The 24,067-nt window shown below is 39.1% G+C and overlaps 1 protein-coding gene across 2 annotated transcripts; it reads left to right on the top strand.

Moving 5' to 3' along the window:
* Positions 1-1,821: 1,821 nt before the first annotated feature.
* On the top strand, positions 1,822-22,817 carry CCDC198 (coiled-coil domain containing 198). 2 transcript variants are annotated; one of them, XM_090270919.1, is made up of 6 exons: positions 1,822-2,224; positions 4,557-4,639; positions 16,214-16,300; positions 17,626-17,727; positions 18,485-18,644; positions 22,560-22,817. In XM_090270919.1, the coding sequence occupies exons 1-6, from the start codon at positions 2,002-2,004 to the stop codon at positions 22,793-22,795; spliced, it is 891 nt and encodes a 296-aa protein (XP_090127045.1). In that variant the 5' UTR covers positions 1,822-2,001; the 3' UTR covers positions 22,796-22,817. The 2 variants fall into 2 exon arrangements, with proteins under 2 accessions (XP_090127045.1, XP_090127046.1); XM_090270920.1 differs by lacking the exon at positions 1,822-2,224 and having other exon boundaries at positions 4,574-4,677.
* Positions 22,818-24,067: the final 1,250 nt, after the last annotated feature.

Raw genomic sequence — 24,067 nt, 5'->3', positions numbered from 1 at the left:
AGGAACTCCTACCATTTGCAACAACATGGATGGAACCAGAGAGAATTATGCTTAGTGAAATAAGCCAGGCAAAGAAAGAAAAATACCATATGATATCACCTAATACAGGAAACTAAAGAACAACACAAACAAAGGAACTAAATAGAACAAAGAGCAGAATAGCAGTCAATAGGGGGGAGGGGAGAGGGAGAGAAGGGGGATAAGTAAGGGAAGGGTTTAATTAAAGAGCCTGTATAAAAGACTCATGGACATAGACAACGGGGAGGGATATGATTGCGGGAGAGGGGGTGGGCTGGGTGGGGGAGAGAAATTGGGGGAAAAGGGGACAACTGTAATTGAAAAACCAAAATTAAAAAAAAAAAAAAAAAAAAGGAAACAAAAATAATGTGAATCTTCATTTTAAAAATAATTTCCTCAACAACTAACCAATTTCTTCTACAAAGGCTGATATTCTCCACACATATAGTCTCTCAAAATTAGATAAGAGTAAAGCAAAAAAATGAGAGCTGAATCTTTCTCACTGGTTCAGATCTATGAAGTCCACAGTTTCCCATATAATTTCTCATTCATTTGTTGATTTACAATACTTTTCCCTGACCTTAGAAATACTAAACTGATTGTATCCAAATATAAATCTGACTAAATGTTGTTCAAATACTGTTAATATATGAGTCTTCCTTACAAGTCTCTTTGCCACAGATAACATTGTTGTAAAATGCAAAGGGAGTTAAGTAGGAAAAGATGAAACTCTAACATCTTTTTAGATAAACCCTTGGTTTTCAAGACTTTCCAAACCATGCTAGGTTCTTAGCAAATGAATTTTGCAAAAAATGGAAAATAAATTTCTTAGAACTTCTCTTCAGGGATGTGATGAAAACATGTCATCTATTATGGCCATGAACAATTAGAACTTCAAAGTGAGTTATGTTTCTAAATACAAAAAATAAAATAATAATCACTCATAATTCCATCATTCAAACACCCCCACTCAACATTTTAACACATTTCTTTCCAGTGCTTTTCCCCCTCTATTTTAAAAAACATAGTAAATAGGCTATTTTTTAAAACTCAAGGTTTACTTGAACCATTCATTCAAGAAGTTTGTCCTCATCCTGGATGGGGTGGATCAGTGGACTGAGCACTGAACTGTGATCCAAGGGGTCATCAGTTCGGTTCCCGGTTGGGGCGCATGCCTGGGTTACAGGCTGGGTCCCCACTTGAGGGTACGTGAGAGGCAACTACACATTGATGTTTCTCTCCCCCTCTTTCTCCCTTCCTTCCCCTCTCTCTGAAAATAAATAAATAAATAAAATCTTTTTTTAAAAATGTTTGTCCTCTCGTCTTCAGGAAAAATTCCTGTGATCTCCCTATCGTCCTGTAATGTATTCCTCTCTTTCAAAGGTAATTCAAGTTGTTGACAGAAAAATCAAGTTATTTTAGCCATTCTGCTATTTCTTCACTATTTGAAGATAAATTCTTCAATTAAACCTAAAGATTAACATAACCTTAGGCAATTAGCATGCATCCCCTCATGTCCAAAGGTGATTCAGCTATTCTTAGTTGGTAGTTTTCTTACAGATGGAGTTTAAAGGTACATGCAATGAAAGGGACTAGTTTAAGACTTCTTTAAACCTCAGCTCTCCATCTCAGTTAGTGACCTTCCTGGTGTTAGAGATTTGTTTAATGATCAATAGAGGTTTCTATTCCTACCACTGAGTCTTTCAAAAAGTAGCATAACCAAGTCAATGTTTAACTGGATTCTCTCAGTCTGCCATGGCAAAGTGGGAGTTGAAGGCAAGTCTCCATGGAAACCAGCCTCCCAGGAAGTAGCCAGAGGAGTTAGTGTGTGGTGAAGTGGACATACAAAGATGACAGGAAGGAAGCAACTGCTTTGTAAAGCAGGGGTAGGTAAACTTTTGAAATACCTTTGTTAAAACGACCTACATTAAAGGCCCCACACCACTTCCTTCATGGCTTTCTTTTGACTGTCCTTCATGTAAAATGGGCCTGGGCCCCTCTAAGGCTCACCCTAGAGTGACCAAAGTAGCACCTTTTCAAAACAAAGAGGAAGAAATGCGTTCGACTGCACCTGTGGGCTTTGCATTGGATCAGAACCTGGAAGAAAAGAGTGCAAATTCGTTGGCAAGACTGCAGGACCAGAACAAAGCTTTGGAAGGACAGCTGCCACCTCTCCGAGAGACCTGGTATGGGAGATATCCTGCAGGTAAACATAAAACCCAGCATGAGATCTGTGTGTTTGTGCCAAAGAGAGCTCTTGATAGATTTATCTGTCTTGCTCCATAATCTCAGAAAATTTCTAAAGTATTGAAATGTAAGGGAATACCTTTTGATGGGAGATTGAATGTTGGTCAATTGTAAGTATTCTGCGTACATGAGAGTGGGTTTGTAAACTGCATAAAGGGCTCTTCAGCATTTCATGTGAGAAGAAAATAATCATTTCCTTTTAGCTTAGTTTATAGTGTTTTCAATGTTTATATCTAGCTTTGGCAGGCAATTAAAATTATTCAGATAAAGGTGTGATAAGGAATGATCATACATTTCAGTTAGATTCTAAACTTAAATCACTCTCTCCAGTATTGTTTAATGCATCAGGTTTTGTTGTTTTGAAAGCAGCACTGTAGGAGTTCATTCTAATGTGAATTTGGAAAGCGCCCCAAACAGAATTGATTTATCACAGTACAGATGAGTGGGTGAGTCACACTCTCCCCAACCTCATATTTTTCATGGTCATTTGCAGAACTAAGAGAATTTTTTCCAATTATGACAGAAAGCTCTGAGCCTGAAGTGGCAATAAATTATCCTGGGGTATTTTATAAGGCATGTAAAGTGCTTTATGACAACCACAATGGTGGTTAAACAAACTTTCTAACTTGGGAAGAGAAGTACACAGACACAATGTAAACATACATATAGATGTATGTAATTTCCTCTTTTCTTCACATTCTGCATGAATAACACAAATAAGTTCCCATTATTGGTCAACTTGGCCAGAAAGCCTTATATTCTATTTCAGTAACTAGTAAATCTCACCTAGAATGATTTTCATGGCTACTTTCTTTAACTGACAACCTCTGACTGGTTCTATAATCTATGTTTTTATGTTCAATTTTCCGAGGACATGAGTGGGAATTTTCCTCTAAACTGTATTGAAGAATTCTTTGTTTAAAAAATGTAAACCCTTTATTCAGTTTTAAGATTTTGGTAATTGATTCTAATGGCTTTGAGTCCCAACTGGGAACTGCTCTTAATTTTGAAATGGCAAAATCACATTAAAAATAAATAACTAGGAGATGGTGAGCATTCTGATCACTGTTTTCAAGGGGCCAATATTCTAACCCCAGCTCCATCAAACAGCAAATAATATGGCTTTGGGCAATTTACTTCCTCAGTTTTCTTCAACTATAAACCGTAGCTGAAAATAACTATCTGATGTTGCCTATGCCATTTCAGGAGAATCAAATTAAATAACGGGGTGATATCACAAATCGTAGTACACAATTACAGAGTAGTCAGGCTACTGAAAAATACTTGGCTGAAACTATTTAGATTTTTAAATCCTACCTGTTTTTTGTTGCCATAACTGTTATTTCTCTCTTGCTCACTGTGCTGGCATCACTTGAGCGGAAAAAAAAAAAAAAAAAGGACATAGCAAATTCTTAAGGTGGTCATTCAAATGTCTTAAGGATAGAAACACACCATTACCAAGGAATTTTTCCATTTAAAATGCAAAGTAGAACTATAGGATAGTCTACACAAGAATCTAGAATGCTTCCAGCTTATTGAGAGGAAAGGACAAGAACTTCATTCATGTGGTGCTGGTCATGGTAGTAGTCCCAGGGTCCAGGATAATCAAGCTAAAAAATCAAATTCATAATGGACCTCTTGAACCTCTCTATTTCCTAATACGGCTTAGCCCTGGGTTATTTTATCAGGAAAGAATATTGACATATTGCATAATAGTGGCAACTTGTGGGAATGTCTTTCCCTAGTTAGGGAGACTATTTAATTAGAAACATACAATGGTTAGCATTGCATACTCCTTTTATATACTCATGCTCTATTTCTTTATCACCTCTCTATCTAATACCTATTTGTCGATCTATTTCATCTAAAATGAGATTATTTTCATTTCTTAATGCTGTATTTTCTCCTGATTTCCTATATTATTTGGGGGTGATTTCATGAAATTAAAATAAATCAATAAATTTCTATTTTTCATGTCAAATTCTGTGTTTGAATAACCTTTGTCAATCAATACATTTTTAATTGTGCAGAGATTCCTCTAAATATCAATCTAGGGAGAAAAATGAGGAAAGAAGAAATTAAATCCTGGGTTTCAGCTATTATTTTTTCATTTGCATTCATGTAAGGCTCCCACTTTATATTTTTCATCTCCACATTCAACCCATAGGTTAGACATATATAACAAAGAAGGTATAAAATTGTGTTAACAAAGTCTAAAGACTCATGATCAACCTAATTTAATAGTAACTTATTTCTAATGGGCTTTTTTCTTGCTTCTCCCATCCTTCAAGCGCCCAGGACCATGTATTTTGACATCCCACTGGAACAGGGAGAAACAAGTATTATTAAAAGGCATCCACCCCGAAGACTTCAAGTAAGATGAATTTAAAAGGCTTCATAAGGAATTTAATGGTAACATCCCTTTTTACCTATAATCATAGAAGAGGAATACTGACAAGGGCCAAGCAAATGAGAATGACAATAATGTTAAAGAGAATGTTGTCAATGCAAAGACCACCTTTCTTTAGGTTTCCTTGTGTAATGATTTCATTTTTAAGGCTACCAGCAAAGAAAGGAAATATAGTGTAGTCCCAAGACATAGCCATGAAGAAATTCAAAGGCCCTGAAGCTTGCACTGATTAGTTGGATGACTATAGGGAAATCACTTGTCATAAACAGTAATAACAATAACAACAGCTACTACTATTTAATTACAAGCTACTACAAGTCAAATACACTCTAGACAACTGGATCTATCTCATTCATTTAATCCTCATATGCCTCCATGAGAAAGGATATATTATCTTTGCTTTATACATATGGTTCAGAGAGTAACCAAGGACAACAGAGGTCAGATATCACCCAGTTCTCCAAAGCCATGTTCTTAATCAGGCATAGATGATCTCTACAGCCCTTCTGTCTCTAAGCTTTTCTTGGTCTAAGTGTGTTGTTGAAATTGAGGGCATTGGATTGCAAGGCAGCAAAGCAAGAGTTTTAAATGCACTCACCTTAATAAATATTTAATGCATTTTCTCTAGAGAACTGCAAATTCTAAGAACTCTTATCCTAGAAGGGGAAAGAGATATGAGTGGGTCCTTGGAAATAAGCATCAGCTAAAAGGAAGACTGAGGCCTCTCTTGTGAGCAGGATCTATCATTGACATTTGAAAAATTGGAGCCAATTCCTACCTGCTACATAATTCACCAAGAGTACTAGACCAGTCCCAGGTGTATTTGAGCTCATTTGTTAGGCGTTATTTCTGTTTCAGTTGGTTTTTATTTACCTGTGTCCTTCAGAAGCTCATGATCATTATTTGATGTGATTATATCCTTTAATTACAAAAAAGCACCATTTCCCAAAATACCAGAAACCTCAAAATATTGTTTAATGAAAATAAAGTGACTTAAATTTTTTGAGCATATCTCTAGTTAAATTGAACAATTTTAAAACTTGTTTTATTCCTAAATCAAATGTATCCTTTCAAAGGAGTGTGTTTAATATATGTCACTGTGGAAACTCGAAATCAAATATCTCAAATAGAAAATATTACTATAACCAGAGAAAAGTGGGTAGTAGTCTATAGTTTACAAAGTACTTTTTATATTTATCAACCTTAAATAAGTTAAAAGAGTCCATCAAGCTCAAAAAGAGAACTCTGGTGTTTCAAAGACTATACCCCCACATCCTCACCAACCACCTTAAAAAAGAAGAATCAAGATGAATGAATTATTTGAGCGCAAAGAGTATGTCTTATTCAATCTTATATATTCAGTCACTAACACCCTAATATGTACCCCACAAAATTTTGTGAGGGAATGAACAGATGTATGAATGAGAATGAGACCCATTATGCCTGGTGGGGAAAAATAATCAAAGTGCACTCCCTACTACAGACCTGTGACATCATTGTATTGGAAGTCCAACTGACTAGCCAAAACAACCAATATATGATGAATTATAAGGACAGAGGAGTGTTTTTTTGAACCTGAGAGCTGGGAGGCACCTGGACTTGAGGGAAAAGCTATGCCTTGGAACCTGGAAGGCAGAACTCTCTCTGTGTCTCCCCTAAGCTTTTCTCCATGCATTTTTGCTTTACTCTCTCCCTGCAAATTGACTTTCTCTGCTCCTCAAGGCCACTGGCAAAATGTGACCATTAATTTGCATCTTAGAGTTCCAGTCAAACAGAGTGGCCTTTCCGTGTTGGCTCCAATTCCAAATTCCTGGGAGAAAAGATCTTATTGGCTCAGCTTTGCTCATGATTCTGGTTTTGGTCCAATGAGCTATGACCAGAGAACATGCTCATGCAGTAGAAATGCGAGCAGAGAAGCTTTCCACCTTACATTCTGAAGGGAGGCCCCTGAGAAGAGGGAAATCACTGGGAATTTGGCAGATATCTGAAGGACATCAACTATAATTATCTTCCCAAATGAGGTTCAGCACATTTTCCATTGCAAATGGGTTTTTGGTAGAATAATAAATGCTGGGTTTCCATGACATGCTAATTAATTGCCTAATATCTGCCAGAGAAAAAATTTTAAGTATTTTAAATAATTAAACCTTAAATAACTTGAGTTTCGTACTTGGCGCTCTCTACTTGCTGAACATCTACTCCTCAAGTAAAGAGCAGGTCATGAACTAAGGTTCTCTCCAATTTGATGCTACTAAAATCTGAGAACCTCTTTCAGGGAGCTCGGAAGCAAATGTGCCTGTCCCAGTTGAAGAGTTGATCATCACTGTCCCTTCTGGCCCAATTCACCTTCTCAATTAGCCATCGCAAGCCCAGCCTAAGGTGGAGATGTTCCCCCAGTATACCTCACTATGTAGTGTTCCCTCAGGTGATCTCAGATGACTCCCTCACCTCCAAAGATTTGCTCAAATCTCACTTTCCCTGGAAAGGCTTATCCTGACAACCCACTAATAATTGCAATCCTCACCCCAGCACTCCTGATCGCCCTGTTTATTATCTTTTTCCCGCCTAGAACACTTTTCATCTAACATACCAAGCAATTTATTTATCTGTTAGTTTCATTGTGTATTTTCTTCAATAAACCCCTTGCCCTCTCCCCAGCCTCAGTCCTAGAATATAATCTGCACAGAAGCAGGGATTGCTGCCTCTTTTCTTCACTAATGAATGCAAGTGTCTAAAACAGTACATGACACATAACAGGTGATCAATAAGTATGTGTTGAATACATTTGAATGAATGAATGGAGAAGAGGGAAAGATGAGCATAAAGACTGCTGATGGGATAAAGAGGGTGGTTCTGCCTGGGTGGTTTTATTATGTTGCTTTTGGTTTTAGACAATTTGTCACAAACTTCCTTCCTTTATCTTTTCTAGTCCTTTGCCCATATTCTATTATCTTTTTCTTTGTGATCCATAGGAGTTCTTTATATGTCTTAGACCTGGTCTTTTGTTAGTTATATGTGCTGCAACTATCTTCTCTTCATCTATGGCTTGCTTATTCATTTGACATGTGTGTATATACACAGAGATTTCCAGTGTTAACGTCAAATTTCCCAATCTTAATCTTTATGTTTTGTATTTCTTGTATTTTGACTAATTTGTATCTTCTAAAAGTCCATAAAAATATTCTTTGTTTCTAACATTTATAATATTTAACTTTTCACATTTAGGACTTAACAATCTGAAATTCATTTGTGTGTGTGAAGTTGGAATCTAATTTTTTTTTCCATTTGATTAAGCTATTGTCCCTGTCCTCTTTATGGAATCGTCCATTCTTTGACCATTGATTTGAAATGCTACTTCTGTCTTATATCCAATTTCCAGAGCTTCATGAGTCTGTTTCTGGACTCTGTCTTCTGTTGCATTAGTCTGCTCGGTGTCTCCACAGGAATTACACACTGTCTTAACTGTGTAACTTTAAACTGAGTTTTAATATCCAATATGGAAAGTCTCCTCACTTTATTCTTCTTCAGAATTGTCTTTGCTATTCATAGTCCTTTGCTCTTCCACGTGAAGTGTGTATCTTCTTGGCAAGCACCATGAAAAACCTTGTCAAGTATTCTGATTGGAGTGTATTAATAGGTGAACCTGAGGAAGATTAACAAAGGTTACAACACTGAGTCTTCTAAATCACAAACATGGCATGAATCCCCATTTACTCTTATGTTCTTTTAGATCTTTCAATAATATTTCATCATTTTCCACAGGGGTTTTGTGTAACTTTTTTAGGTTTGTTTATTGGGAACTTTATCAATCAGAGTTCAACCAGAGAGACAGAACTGGCAGACAGGGATATATATTAAGAGACTTATTGTAAGAAGTAAGCTTCCATGATTTCAGAGGCTGACAAAGCAAGCCTAAAATCCACAGGGCAGGCCACCAGGAAGGACGGGCTGGAACTGCAGGGCATGAATTGAAGCTGCTCCACAAATAGTGTTTCCTCTTCACGGGAGCCTCTGCTTTGCTCTTCAGGCCTTTCAACTGATTGGCTCAGACTCACTCGCATTATTTAAAATAATCTTCCTCACTTAAAGTCAATGGATTATGGATTTTAACTACCTTTACAAAAGAATTTCACAGCAACACCTAGCTGAGTGTTGGAACAACTGGAGACAGTAGCCTAGCCAGGTTGACACAATTGGACACAGTTATATTTTGTAGGGTTTTTTCCTCCTGTTCTAAATGAGGTATTTTTCCCCACTTAATGTTCTAAATGATTATTATTGGTGAATAAGAAAATGATTTTTGTACATTGAATTTTCAACTTTATTGAAATACCTTAGAAATTCTATTTGTCTATAGATTCTTCTTGACTTTCTATGTAGACAGTAAATAAGAAATTTTGTTCCCTTTCTTCTCAATTCTTGGTCCTTGTAATGGTTTTCTTGACTTTTGCATGGACTAGAATATCCCTTGCAATGTTGCACTCAAGCAGTGATAACGGCCATCCTTGTCTCATCCACGACAGTAATGGGACTGATTCCAAAACAAACTATAGTTGTGATAGGATTTTGATAAATGCTGGTCAGAGACTTAAAAGGGAACATTCAAATTAGGATAATTCAAGGCAATTTCCTTTACAAATAGCTTTATACAGGTTTGTATTAGGAAAATCACAAAGGATATTGCAATACTCACTAATGGCAGCTAAGGAGTAACTTACCTTTAGGCAAAAGGACTAGGAAAGGGACAGACTTCTGGAACTAGGACTAAGAGAGTCAGGTAAAGGAAGCTGCTTTGAGAAGGGCAGTGGGACACAAACAACCCAGTATGACCATCCGAGGAGGGAGCCAGAGCAAGTAAAATCCTGATCTCATTATCTCTCTTCTCTCAGATCTCCTAGCAGGACTCCTGAGTGGTTGAACCCAGAGGAAAGCCAGAAGGGAGGAGAAACTGCTTAGTCCTCATGGGCAGAGAAAAGGATAGAGAAATGTGGCAAATAGATCTGGAGAAACAAATGGAAAATATCTGGCATAATGTCATTTATTATATTATTATTATTTTCTTTATTTCTAGTTTGCTCAGAGTTTATTTTTTTCCAGTGCTGAGTATTAAATTTCACTGATTTTTTTTTTACTCCACTTACTAAATAATCGATTAAAATATGCTTAGGCTTTTCGTATCAATTTTCATTAGTAAAGTTGTTCTATATTTTTCCTATACTTCTTTTTCCAGTTTTGCTCTCAAAATTGTACTAGTTTTAGACAATGAGTTGAGCTCTGACTGGTATAGCTCAGCTGGCTGGGCATCATCCTGCAAACTGAAGGGTTGCTGGTTCATTTCTGGTCAGAGCACATGCCTGGGTTGATGGTCAGGTTCCATGTTGAAGGCTTGTGAGAAGCAACTAATCAATGTTTCTCTCTCACATTGATGTTATTCTCCCTCACTTTCTCCCTCGCTTCCCCTTTTTCTCTCAAAATAAATTAATAAAATCTTTTAAATTCATTGACTACTTTCTTCCTCTTTTCTATTCTCTAAAACATTTGATAAACACAGTTGTTATCTGTTCCTTAAGAGTTTGGTGAAATGGGCCTGTGAAACAATCCTTGGCCACCTGAACTTTTGGGGGATCAAGAAATTTGTTTTATAGTTCTTAGTTGATTTAGATTTCTTCCTGATTCAATATTGTTAATTTATATTCCCCCCCCCCCCAAATTATCTATTTATCTAAGCTTTCAAATTTATCCTTATAAAGTCTTAGGTTATTCATATTCAAGTTTTTGATAATGCCTGCCACACAAATCTTCCAGATTATCTTTTGATATAGCTCTTTTTAACCAGGGAAACAGTTAAAGAACAACTCAACCCTTGAGTTGAAACTGTGAGCCTGGCTCTAGTTTCCCACCTTTTAGGAAGTATGTTTAGGTCCCATTTAACTGATAGAAATAACTCACAGCCATCAGGAGCTCTAAATGTTTTATAGATCAACTTCCCCTAAGTTTTCTGGTCCATAGAGATATATATCTTATATTTAAAGCCTGATCCTGTCTTTGGGGGGTTATGCTTTATCTTCCATTGCTATATGTTTGCAGGAAAGGATGTTATTAAAATGTGAAACATTGCAATGCCTTGACCAGAAATTCCTCCTTGGCCTTACGATTTCTTGCTCCAAGGCTGTTTTGAACATCTCTACCTTTCTCCCAAACCTTGGAGAACACATTCTTAAGTCAGATGCCAAACACCTTTTACACTTTCTGTAAGTTTCTCCTTCCCACCTTTATCCTCCTGCTAGTGTTTGTCATGAGGCTCAGTGATCTATGCTCAATTTAATCTCCTTTCTTAAATCTCCTATGTGACAGTTCAACTGAGTATCCTGCCAATTTGTTTTATTTGAGAAGCCAAATAATCCAGAAATCTTTAGACAAATAATCATTTTTATTTTTATGTCATGAAACAAAAACAGCTATTATTCTACCAATTCCTCCCATTGTATTCTTTCTGAAGATGATGAAATGAGGCATCTTATTTTCCAGGCAGAGAAAAGGAACATTAACATGAAGCCAGAATTCCAAGGCAATTTCACCTGACTAGTTTGTTTAGAGAAGCCAATTTTCCAACAATTTTTGTCTGCAATGCTTCTCAGGCCAAGTGCTTACAAGTAATTTAACTGAGGGATCCTATTTGCGATGTTAGCTGCTGCCATCTAGTGTCCTTCATGGAGAAATAGCGTGAGCCTTCGGGTTCCTTTCACAGGCCAGGAAGAAATTGCCTGGATAGAGGATGTGAAGACACCTACTTCTTAACCCTTATCAGAACTGAGGATTCAAATAAAATAAGGCTGAAAATAGAAAAATATATATTCATACTTTAACAAATATAGCTCTAAGAATTTATGGATTGGTTATTGTGAATAGCTGAAAATATTTAAACAGCTGTCTTCTTCAGACTCAGTTTTTCAATAATGCTTCACAAACAAATCCTCTATGGTCTATTTGGATGTAGTTCCTCTATTAAGTTCAGACAGTATGGAGGCCAGTGGACCCCACCCTAGGAAATCATCAGAATACCCTGGAAAGTGTTGAAAAGTATATATTCCAAAGAAACAATTGATAAGCTGGACTTCCTTAAAACTAAGAACTTAGGTTCTGTGAAAGATAGTGTCAAAAGAAGAGAAGAGGAGAAGAGATGCAATACTGTCAACTAAGCATCATATGTCATTAGAAAATTGCAAATTAAAACAACAATGAAATGCTACTACATACATATTAGAATGGCCAAAGTCCTGATCACTGACCACATCAAATGCTGATGAGGATGTGGAGGATCAGGAACTCTAATACATTGCTAGTGGGTATGCAAAAGGGGGAGATTTTTTACAGAACTAATCTCACCCTGAGCATATAATCTAGCAATCACACTCCTTGGCATTTATACAAATGAACTGAAATCTCATATTCATACAAAAATCTACATGTAAATGTTTATAGCAGCTTTACTTATAACTGCCAAAACTTATGATTTCAACTCTATGACATTCTGGAAAATACTATATATACAAGTATTTTTTTGCCAGGACAAAACCTATTAAATCTCAATCCCCAATGAATAGCTCAGGATTTTTTTTTTTTAATTCCAAAAGTTTCTAAAGATAAATCAGGTATAGGAACAAATAGAAAAACAAGCATGAAATTTGGAGTTGTACAGATCTGAGCTTGAATCCTGAGTTGCTACTTACTAACCATGTGAGTTTGGATACATTATTCACCTCTCTGACATGGGGAATCATCATAATCATCCACAGGGTTCCCATGATGATTGAATAAGATGATATGTGATCCTGAGCATGGTGGACAGCAGCAGCTGCAAAGGCATATGGGCCTAATCTCCAGAGAGAACCGAATCCTGAACCAAGCCAGGGGATGGCATAAACACTTTCTTGTTTTATCCTCACCCCCAGATCTCTCCTCAGTCATTGCTGATTCTCTCTTTCAGGGGTGCCTGGATATACCTCTACTCTTGGCCTCCCTTCCACTTCCTTTTCTACGCCATTCCCCTCAGGACCAGCTGCTTCTTCCTGTGCAACAGGTCCCATTTGCCCTGCACCTTTATGTTCTGCAGAGAAGAGAGCCAGACAAAGCTCTCTCTTACTAGTATTGATCACTTTTCATTATCTCCTTGCTAAGTCATTATGTTAAAAACAAATAAACAAACAAAAAAACACTTCCTCACATTAGGTTGCTCTAACAGAAAGAAATACTGGCTGATGTCCCAAGAACAGCTCAGGCCCACTCTCAGGGACCAGGAAACTGATCCATAGGAAAGTAGCAGGGAGTGTGTGTCATACTCCTCACTATGAGTGCCGGATGCTCAGCATCCATTTCCCATGGTTTCTCCCTCTCTTTTCACCCTTGAAAGCCACACTGGCTTCCAGGACAACTCCTTGATAAACAGATCAGACTACAGTGAAAAATAACAGATCAGACTACAATGAAAAATAATTTCACAGTACGAGCTCTGCCCAGCCATTGTTAATATAACAAGAATGGTTTGCCTGACATCAATGTAACCTGGAAGCCAAGGAGAGTGGACTAGAATGCACATGTATGAACAATGACAACTTCACTGTACTAGGCAGTGGGGGTGGTAGACTCTGTTGAGTGAGTCTGTGTACTGAGTGGCCATCGCATTCAAAATGACTGAGCGAGTAGAGCAACAAATCTGCATCAAATTTTGCATTAAGCTTGAACATTCCACCACAGAAACTAATTAGATGATTCAGAAGGCCGCAGCTATGGGCAACTGGTGACTGGCAGCTTCATCATGACAACACAACTGCTCATGCATCATGTCTCATGCAGAATTTTTTGGTGAAACATCAAATTACCCTGCTGACTCAGCCCCCTGCAGCCCAGATTTGGTGCTGCAACATGACTTTTCCCAAACTAAAATCCCCTTTGGAAGGGAAGAGATTTCAAACTGTCGATGAGATTCAGGAAAATACAATGGGGCAGCTGATGGCCATTGGGAGAACTGTCTGAGGTCCCAAGGTGCCTACTTTGAAGGGGACTGAGGCATCACTGTCCTGTGTACAATGTTTTGTATATCTAGTATCTTCTTCAATAAATGTCTCTGTTTTTTGTATTACATGGCTGGATACCTTCTGGACTGACCTTATATATTAGAGTTTGTCTTTCGTGTTGGACTAAAGGAATACAGTAGTGCTCACACTGCTTGTTGCAGCAGCGTGGCATCCTGGTTTCCTCCTGCTTCCTGAGCCATCACTTCCCAGTCTCCTTGGCCATTTTATCCCCGTTCACCAGCCCCTCAGTGTTGGAATTATTGTCTCTGATCTTCTAACTCTTGACCTCACCCATGACTATGCTTTCAGTTACTTTCTACCCAGCGATGACATCCAAACATGCATCTCCAGCACAGACCTGTCATCTGAGCTCCATGCCTATATATCTAATTACCTATTCAACATCTATACTGGTCTGTCTCAGAGGCTTCTCAAACACAACCTGCTCTAAACCGAATTTGTATCTTCCTGCTATGTTCCACCCCAACCTGGTCCTCCTCTAGAGTTCCCCATCTCAGGGACGGATAACACTATCTGTCCCTTGTATTTGGATGTCATCTGGACACTTCCCTGTCCCTCACTCACCATCATCAATCCTGTTTGGTCAGTGTTTAAATATTTGTAGAGTCCATCAGTGTTCCTCTATGAGCCCCAGCCCATCATCTTTGTCCTCCTAACTGGTCTGGTTAGTTTAGTTTCCACACTGCAGCCACAGCGATCGTTTTTTGAAAATAAATGTAATTATGTCACTACTTCACTTAACATGTGCCAATGGCTGCCCATGGTCTTAAGAAAACTAACGTCTGATACTCCTCTATCAGGCCGGGCATGAGCTGGCCCCAGCCTCCGTCTCCAGCCTCAGCTGAGCTGCTCTTCCTCTCACTCTGACTGCAGCCAACTGACTGCCTGTAGTTCCTTCAATAGATCACGCACTCCCCTACCTCGGGGCTGTTGTTCACAGTGTTCCTTCTGCCTGAAACACCTCAGTCCCCTTAAAACTCCCAACCTGCCAACTTCTGCTGAAAGAGTACTTCTTCAGGAAACTTTCCTGGACTGCCTCCTTATCCCTCTCCCCATTGTATTCATTTTCTAGGGCTACAGTCATAAAGTAGAACAGATCATGTGGCTTAAAATAACAGAAATGCATTATCTCACAGTTCTAGAAGCCAGAAGTCTGAGATCAAGGTGTTGGCTGGGTTGGTGTCTTCTGAGGGCTATGTGGAAGAACCTGTTCCATGTCATCTCTTGGGTTCTGGTGACTTACTGGCAGTCTTTGGCATTCCTTATCTTGCACAGCATCACCCCAATGTCTCCCTTCATCTTCACACGGTGTTCTCCCTGTGCGCATGTCTGTGTCCAAATTCCTCTTCTTATGAGGATGCCAATGTATTGAGTTAAGGGCCCACCCTACTCTGGTATGACCTCATCTTAACTAATTGTATCTGCAAGGACCCTCTTCCCCAATAAGGTCACATTCTGAGGTCCTGGGGATTAGAACTTCAGCATATAAATTTGGGAGGAACACAATTCAACTCATAACATCCTCCCTTTACTGAGGTGGGGTCCTCCAGGTACATATTGTCATAGTCCGGCCCTGTAGACTTTTTCTTCAAAGTACTGATTAGTTTGTAATTCTTAATCACATAATCACACAAGCAAAAGTGTATTTGTTCCCCCCATAGACTGTAAGCTCCAAGAGGAACCATGTAGCAGTTGTTCAACAAGTACTCACTGGGTAAAGAAATAAACTCCGTGACCCTCCAGGTCCTTGACTGCATGTCAGCATGAACATGCCCCAAACCTACTCAATCACTGCCCAGTGCTCTAGCTTCCAGAGCATTAAATCATCCAAAGCAAGTAGGGCTGGGGGCAGACACACCAGTTCATCCATTGCTGCCCAGTCTTACTGACCCTTTGAAACTCCAGCATCACCTGTCCCATAAAAGCCAAGGCTTTGCTAGAAAAGCCTTGTCTAAAATTAGTGAGCGTACTGCACTTTCATCTTCCATGCACCTCATAAGCACCACTGATTATTACTAAGGAGGCTAAGGGAGCTTCTCTGGAGACCTTAAAAATAGGACAGAAGGTTCCGATGGGTGGTTAAGAGATGAATAAAATAAAGTAACTTCTTGGTGCCTCTTTCATCTCTAATACTCTAAAATCCCCATTGTTTGATTACTTCGGATGTGGTCCGTCAATGCAGATAGAAAAGGATTCTTAGTCTTTTAACTCTCTGACCAGTATTTAGATCAATAAGTCACTGACAACAGTGCACTAGAACAAGAAAGAACCCAGAGAGGTTGAAAAGCCTTTTGCACAGACACTACTGTAATCACCTTCTCTGTGTGCTCTCAGGAGCAAGTGCTGCTTCTGCAAAGTGTTAAAATAGTTTAATGCCTGGCTTTTATGTTTCATCATCTCATGGCACGAGGAATGCTGAATGCTCTAAATGTTGGACTTCTAGAAGCTTGAACCCATTGACCTGCCACAAGTAATTACTTCTGAAAGGATCCCGAGCCAGCAAGCAGCCGGAACAACTCAAAAAGCAAAGGTGGGCTGCAATGGTGGACTGGAGGGCGGGCTGTCCTTTTCATGTATTCCCTGCACAGAAGACTTCGCAGCACACCAAACTAATCTGTCATTCAGTTAGAACTTTCCAAAGCTGTCCATCTTCTCCTGGGCCTGCTTCTAGCTGGGACCTGCTCTTGCCTCTCAGGGGAACCCGGGACTCTTCTCTGCTTCCTGGTGAAACGGGGAGATGTAGATGAAACAGAGGAATTTTACTTGGAAATTGGTGATTCTAGAAGTGTTCAAATTTGCAGAGAAGTCCAGCATAACTATTCTCTTTCATTTCTTCCTCTTGGGCTAAATCTTTCTTTTAGTTCTCAGTTTTCATGGCAAATCATTATGAGTTGGTCCTGACCTGTTCACCACAAATGCACCAAAAAGTAATCCTGGAAAGGGTCTTCTGCAGAGCTCTCTCCTTTTATAAACTTGTCACCTCTGCTGAGAAAACTCCCCTCATGTGGAAATGTAAAATGTGAGGTACAAACAGATTTTCAACGTGTTTCACTCCTGATTTTGGAGCCAGCTAGATACTGCAGTGCACTGGCTCATTTGGTGGGAGATGTCCAGGTACTTTTTGATCCTCAAGGCCATGTTTGTGATGCTGACAGCACCTAGGAAGATGGGCCCTCCCTGAGGCTCACATCTACGAACACAGTCACTGTCCACAGGACAACATAAAACATCACAGAACACATTTGGTGGTGAATGCAGGTGTATTCACCCCTGGTTGCCTTCTATAACTGTCTGCACTATCTCATTGGAGGTTATGACTCACAGGGGGAGAGCACCAAAGTCACAAATAATCAACCTTACATCCTTCCTAAGTACAATATACCAAGGCTTAGATTGGTATATGAGGGAACACTCTATAAAAATAAGTTCCATTGAACCGTTTAGTGCCCTCTTATTTCACAGCCAGACAATTAGTCAGTGGTAGAGGAGACAGGGAGGGACAGAGGCAGGTCTCATCAAACTAGAACATATTTCTGGGAAGATAGTAATAAGCATCTGTTCATAGGGTAAGTGATATCCTGTCAAAATGAGATGTGAAAAGTATGTCCATCCAAGGTCTGCAAAACTCTACAGGAACCTTAAAGACTACAGTACACACTCTGCAAATTGCTACTTCATTCACTGATAGCCACAAAGGACTTACTAGGGAACTGCAATGGTCAGCCTTTGACATCACAAGAGATCACTATGAGTTATGATTGATGATTGATCTTGTTCTGTTCCAAAAAGGATTTCAAGTTGTAGATGGCAGAATCAGGAACTACCTCATACTAACAAATGTGTCATCTTTTGTAGCAAGAATTGGCAAAGAAGATGCAAATTCCAATGTATACTTCTGGGAAAAGGCAATATTTGCATAAGATGCAAATGCTGGAAATGAACCGTAAAAGACAAGAGGTAAATATGTAGAAGAGTGTCACATTTACCAGCTTCACTCCACATATTTACTGCCCTGCACATAATAGAGTTAAGCATTCATCTCCAGTCTTTACTTAGCATCTCAAATTCAGTCATTGGATCCAAAAAATTCAATTACTAGAGTTGGGAAGAACCAGCAAGATCCCTTCTCCTACCAGCTGAGTCTTCCCTCTGTTTTCAGTCCTCACAAGGATGTATCTGTGTGTCAAGTCTCTCTTTTTTGACTATGACATTTTGGCTCCAGCAGAAAAATGGGATTCAATCATTTTCCCTGGTTTAGTAAAAAAAAGGGGGGGGGCGGTGAGTTTGTCTTTATTTTGATACCTAAGCATCTCTACAACTTATGCCATAGAATTATCTTATGAGAAAGATCTCTTGTAACAAACCCCCTTACAGTAATGGGTCCTCTAACTCTCATATTCCAAGTTTCTCACTCCAGTGAATAAGCCTGAAACCACTGTCTTCTGCAATTCCAAATATATCAACTAGCCTACAGAGATATGCTTTTTAAAAAGTCCTCACCTTTTTTTGAGACTGAGGGCATACCCTCCCTTCTCCTAACAAATCTGTGCAGAAAGAAAGTTCCTGTTCCTTCTAATAGGAAAAAGAGAACCATGTTCTGATTTGGAGACCACAGATGTTTATAGATAAGTACCCAACTTGCAAAGTGGCTGAAAATAGCTGGGGGTGGAGGTGGGAGGAAGAACTTTAACTATTTATAACTGATCATTTACAGACCCAAGTGGAGTTGAAGAAAAGTCTGCATAGGGAGGCAAGGATTAATCAGGAGAAACTGAGGGAACATAAAACCAAGAACATCCTTCACAGCATCCCAAGAAATGATGACGGTGACTTTCTAACCTTGTTGCCTGATGAAACCTTAATCCCAAGTGCAGGTGAGTCATGTACATTTTTTTCAGTAAAATAAAATATTCAAGTGTTTAAAACAGCATCAGATAAACTTCTGGGGTGGGGGCAGAGCAAAAGGTCAGCAAATAGTTTTGGGTTCCGGCTGATATTTTACCTCCTGGAATATAAGGGGCATGTTATGTAATTTTGGATGGCTGGGAAGAAAAGAGAGAAGTTTAAGCACTGTAATAGATGTTTCTTTCTTTCTAGAGGTTTACTGTACTTTATATGCATTATTGGCAATCCTTCCTCCATCCATAGGAGGAAAAAAGGCAAAAGAGCCTCATCTTGTGGTGAAAGAGAATGAAGCACATGAAGAAAATATTAAACTGCAAACTGGCATCAGCCAGTCTGATGCCCTATGCAGACACTGTGGCCCCTGGCCCACCCTCCCCCTCCAGCACACTCAGAATGTCTAAAACAGAACCCTAGCCTGTTTCTGCTGCATCCACCATGTCAGGAGGCCTCCACGCCCTGCGTCACTCAGGCCAGAGACCTGGGGCCTCTCCAGCCCTTCTGTTCCCTCCCCTTGCAACTGGTCAGTCACGAAGTCCTGTTGACATCACCTAGCGCTAAAATCTCCCCTCTCTCTACCATTCCCCATGTCACCCTTAGGTCACCATGGCACACCAGGGATATTGCTACAGCCTCCCAACTGTGCTCCTCATTCAGGTCTCACCCTCTCGCATCGGCCGTCCACTTCAGTGGTTCTCAGAGTGGTTCCCAGACCACCAGCACCAGCATCACCTGGGAACTTGTTAGGGCCCCAACCAGAGTGACCAGATCAGAAACTGTAGCGGTGGGGCCCAGCAATTTGGGTTTAACACCCTCCACCCCGGTGATTCTGATGACCCTAACGTTGAAGAATCACTGGTCTTCTTCGTAATCAAAGTATTGTCCACAGACCAACAGAGTCTGCATCACTGGGAGTTTATTAGAAATATGGAATTTCAGGCCCCACCCCAGACCTACTGAATCAGACCCTGCAGTTTATCAAGATTCCAAAGTGATTCTCATGCACAATAAAGTTCTGGAAGTATTGCACTCATAGTGGAGTAATCTTACAAAATGCAAATCTGACCAACTCACTGTCTAGCTAAAAAAAAAAAAATCCTTTAATGAGCCTCCATTACACTGAGGACAAAGTTTCGACTCCCCTCCCAGCTTTATCTCCGGCTGCTCTCACACCCAACCCCTACACTCCAACCAGGCCAGGTTACTCTGTAGCCTCAGATTGCTCTGTGATTTCCAACAGATATCTGCGTCCATAAACTCTGCTATGTTGCCCCACCAATTAGAGCCCCATCAAGTTTTCCTTAACTGTCTTCTCCCAGGGCAAACCCACCATTGCAAATGTACAATCTTGTCCACACTTACAGATAGATGGCTGAGCTGTGGGCCAAATCCCCACCTCAGCCAGATTATCACCAAGAGACCTAAGGAAATACTGTACTGGCCCTGCGTCCAGAAGTCTTGGGCTCCTAAGAGGCAAAACAGCCAGCTGAAGGAGATACTTCTCCTGTTTAGAGGAACAAGATGCTTAATCAATTAGTTAATTAAATTAGAAAAGTCTGAATAATTGAAAATCTATGGGAGGCATCTATTTAACCCATACTCCCAAGTCCCAGAATGAAATATGCTGTGTAGTCACATAGAGAAACAACTTTCACAATTAAAAAATATACATATATTGGGAAAACAATCAAGAAAAGTGTCTCAACAACAGTTAGACACTTAGACTCATTGCTTGAGTTCAGGCCAAGAAAACCAACATTGGTGTAGTCTTTGGAAGACACCCCAGGTTTGGAGGGGCACGGGAGAGAATGTGACACCAGGCGAAAGACGTTTTCTGTTGCTCCCCTCATGCTTTTTAGAGCTGTTTCATTTTGTTCCAGCCAGGATCTATTGCATGCTTACTATAAGCCAGGCACTGTGGTCTGCCTTTAAATGCATTATTGCATTTAATCCTCACACAGCCCATATGATAGGACTTACTATTACCCGCCATGTGATACAGCCAAGATTCAAGGCCAGGTCCACCTGACTCCCAAGCGTGTTCTTCCACCCACCCCCTTGTACAGCCTCATAGGACTCCAGGGACTTGGAGCTCCATCCAGGACCACCTCAGGGAAAGTCTGTAAAAATAGAAGTTGTGACTCCTCAACCTTATCCTTTAAGAGAAGGGTGCCCTCTGCAAAGCCTATAGGTTTCACCACTACAGTAGACATATGCTGGAGCAATGATTCCTTTTTATTTATTCCCAAATAGCATCTTTGATTTCTTCCCTGTGTTCTAAAAGCAGTTCACTTTGGCTTTCTCCTAAGAGGGGAGTGTAGCCAAGATCACAGACTTACATGAGCAGTCTGCTAGTCAGATTCTGGTAATTAAAATTCCTCTGTACCTACCCACTCTTATTTAATGTTACTTTTGTCCATTCTTGTTCCCTCTTCTGGAAGATGAATTGAGAGTTCAGATGTCTTGTGAAATGAAAATCAGTCTTTGTTTTCTGCTGCCTCTTTAAAATGAAATCACCAATGCTTTGCATATAATTATATAATAAATTATATAAATGTATATATAAAATAATATATAACTTATAGAAAGTGAACATCACTCTTCTGGGCTTACAATTTTATGAGTTTTAACATGTTTATGTGGCTCCTGCTCTATGCAGAAACACTTACTTGAATATAGTGCGTAGAAAAAGCCATAGACTTGGAATCGAAGTCTTTCAATTGAGCCCCAACAGTACATTTATTAAATGTAAGCTCCAGGGACCTTCTCTTATTCCTAAAACAGTGCCTGGGACATAGTATCCTCTCAATAAATATTAGCTATATATTTGTCTTTGTGGGTTTATTCTACAGAGAGAGAGAGATTATAGCTAAATTCTAGTCATTTAACCTCTGCGAACCTCAGTTTCCACATATGTAAAATGGGAATATAAAGCATGTCACCATGTAGGTTTTATATAAAAATTAATCTAAATATGTGCAAAAGCACATATAAAATGTAAAGTGCCACATAAATGCATGGGAATATGGACAAAACTGAAGATAGAGGGAACTGATATGTAACAGTGAAAATAACTATATGGGTCAGGGGAAGTGTCACCCTAAATACATTATTGAATGTTACCTTCGCAATTCTGGTCTTATTTGGACACCTGTATTATTATTTACTTAGTATTTTTCTTTAAGCTATCTCTTAAGAACAAGGGCAACTTTCCCTACATAACCACAATACAATTATTATACTTAAAAATTTAAACATTGATACATACTACTTTCTAATATATGGTCCATATCTAAATACCCATGGTTGTCCCCATAATGCCCTTAATAGCTACTTTTTATTTCCCGTTTGTGCTTTGTTTTTAAGATCCAGGATCCAACTGGGATCATATATTGCTTTTTTTTTTCTTGTTTCTCTCTCTCCTTTAACTCAAGAATAATCCCCTATTCTTTCCTTCTTTCTTTTCTCCTTTCTGCCCTTGTTCTTAGGAGATTTGTGGTGATGCATGTAGGTGAAGGAAGTGACTCTGCATCTAATTCTCAAATGGTTCTGCTGAAAAGTAGCAACATGTATGTGTGTGTGTGTGTGTATATACATATATATTGTAATATATATCACTATATATGTCAATATTGTGACAAAATATTGGTGGGTTGGAGTATACAGGTATATATTACACTATTCTTGTGACTTTCAGAAGATTTAAAATTTTAACAAACTAAAAAGGAAAACATCTTTAAACTTCCCCAGTTGGGTGGGATCTTATATATGTGTATATATTTTTTAAAATACCAAACAGATTATTTTGTGTTCATAAAAACCTAGGCACTTAAACAAATACAACATTGCCAGGGAAAAATAAATTAAACAAACTTAATATTTTGTAGGAAATCCACATGATGCAGAATTTTTAGAACATCATGCAAAGAAGGACTATTTTCCCCGGAAAATTGGCAAAATGGAAACATGGCTCCGTGAACAAGAGGCCCGGGGACAGCTTCTCTGGGACAGTTCCAGCTCTGACTCAGATGAGTTGGGGAATGTCAAGAAGAAACCACAAGCCCTGGTGAGGACCAGGACAGAGAGAATCCCACTTTTTGATGAGTTTTTTGATCAAGAATAAGAATGTCATTCACTAACCTAGATACTCAGTGCATTGAATCCTTACTGTCCTGTAAAAACTCTTCAAGTTAGTATATGAATTATTCTGAGGAAACCAATTCACTTTTTATTTGGAGCCTTATGATTAAGAGGTGTGACATATTTTGTTAATTATGCTGCATAGCTAACTGCCTCAAAATTTAGGGGCTTAAAAAATACCATGTATAGTTTCACTTTTCTGTGTGTTGCGGGGCTCAGTTGGGTGATTCTTCTGCTGGTCTCTTTTGAATCTTTCATGTCAGCCGGCAGCTAGGGCTTGACCAGGACATTGAGACAGCTGGAGCTCACTCCGTCTCCATATAGTCTCAGAGACTCTGCACATGGTTTTTCCAAGTAGTCTCTCCAGCAGGGTAGAGTTAGGAGCCCAGGGCTCCAAAAAGTAAATGTTCCAAAAGAGGGAAGCAGAAGACAGTAGTCATGGAATGAGTTCTACATCACTCCTACCATATTGTGTTGGTTGAAGCAACTCTTTGGCCAGATCACAGTCAATGAAAAAGGGCATGAATTCCAAAGTGTGGTCCATTGGGGTCTATCTTGACACTTGCTCCCACACCATATTTTTAAAAAGCAAATTAGATCTTATATGACAAAGAAATGAGAGAGTAGATTTGATATGAGTTTTTAAAGAAAAGTTACAGTAATGCTACATTAGAGACTAAGCTCAAGTCACTTTCTAGTGAGTTAGCAGTTTTATTATCTCATAACAGTGGCTACAGGAAGGAGGTGGGATAATGTCTAGTATAATGCAGATCTTAGAACTCTTTAAAACTAAAAGGACTTTAGAAATGTTCAGTCCAAAAATTACTTCATTTATAAATATTATATTTTTAAGGTAATTTTAAGAGCTTCTTTTGTGCAAAATTAAGGCCTACTTTTACCATGCTCTAAAAATAATTTTATGCCATCCAGAAAGATATTAGTAAAACTTTAAAAGAAAGCAAAACAAAAACACCCTTTTAAGCCTTACTTAGAACCCCCACCTCTAGAAAAAAAACATAGAGGAACATACCCCCTGAATTTGATGTTGAGTGCATTCAGATCAGTCGCTAAGAACATAAAATGACTGCTGTGTCAAGGGGATAAACATGTACATTTCTTCCAAGAACAAAGGTCATTAAGTCATCCCTGGGCATAGTTTCTCCCAGTTCTTTGCAAGAAGTATTTTAACTTTTTCCGTGGTAGGTAATGGCATATTTCCTACAAAGAAATACATAATGGTTTAACCAGTCAGCTT

Source organism: Furipterus horrens, unplaced genomic scaffold (assembly GCF_987537825.1).
Source record: "Furipterus horrens unplaced genomic scaffold, mFurHor1.1.pri manual_scaffold_3, whole genome shotgun sequence".
Classification (NCBI taxonomy): Eukaryota; Metazoa; Chordata; class Mammalia; order Chiroptera; family Furipteridae; genus Furipterus; species Furipterus horrens.
The sequence above is the reverse complement of the archived record's forward strand: the minus strand, read 5'-3'. Positions and strand labels throughout refer to the sequence as shown.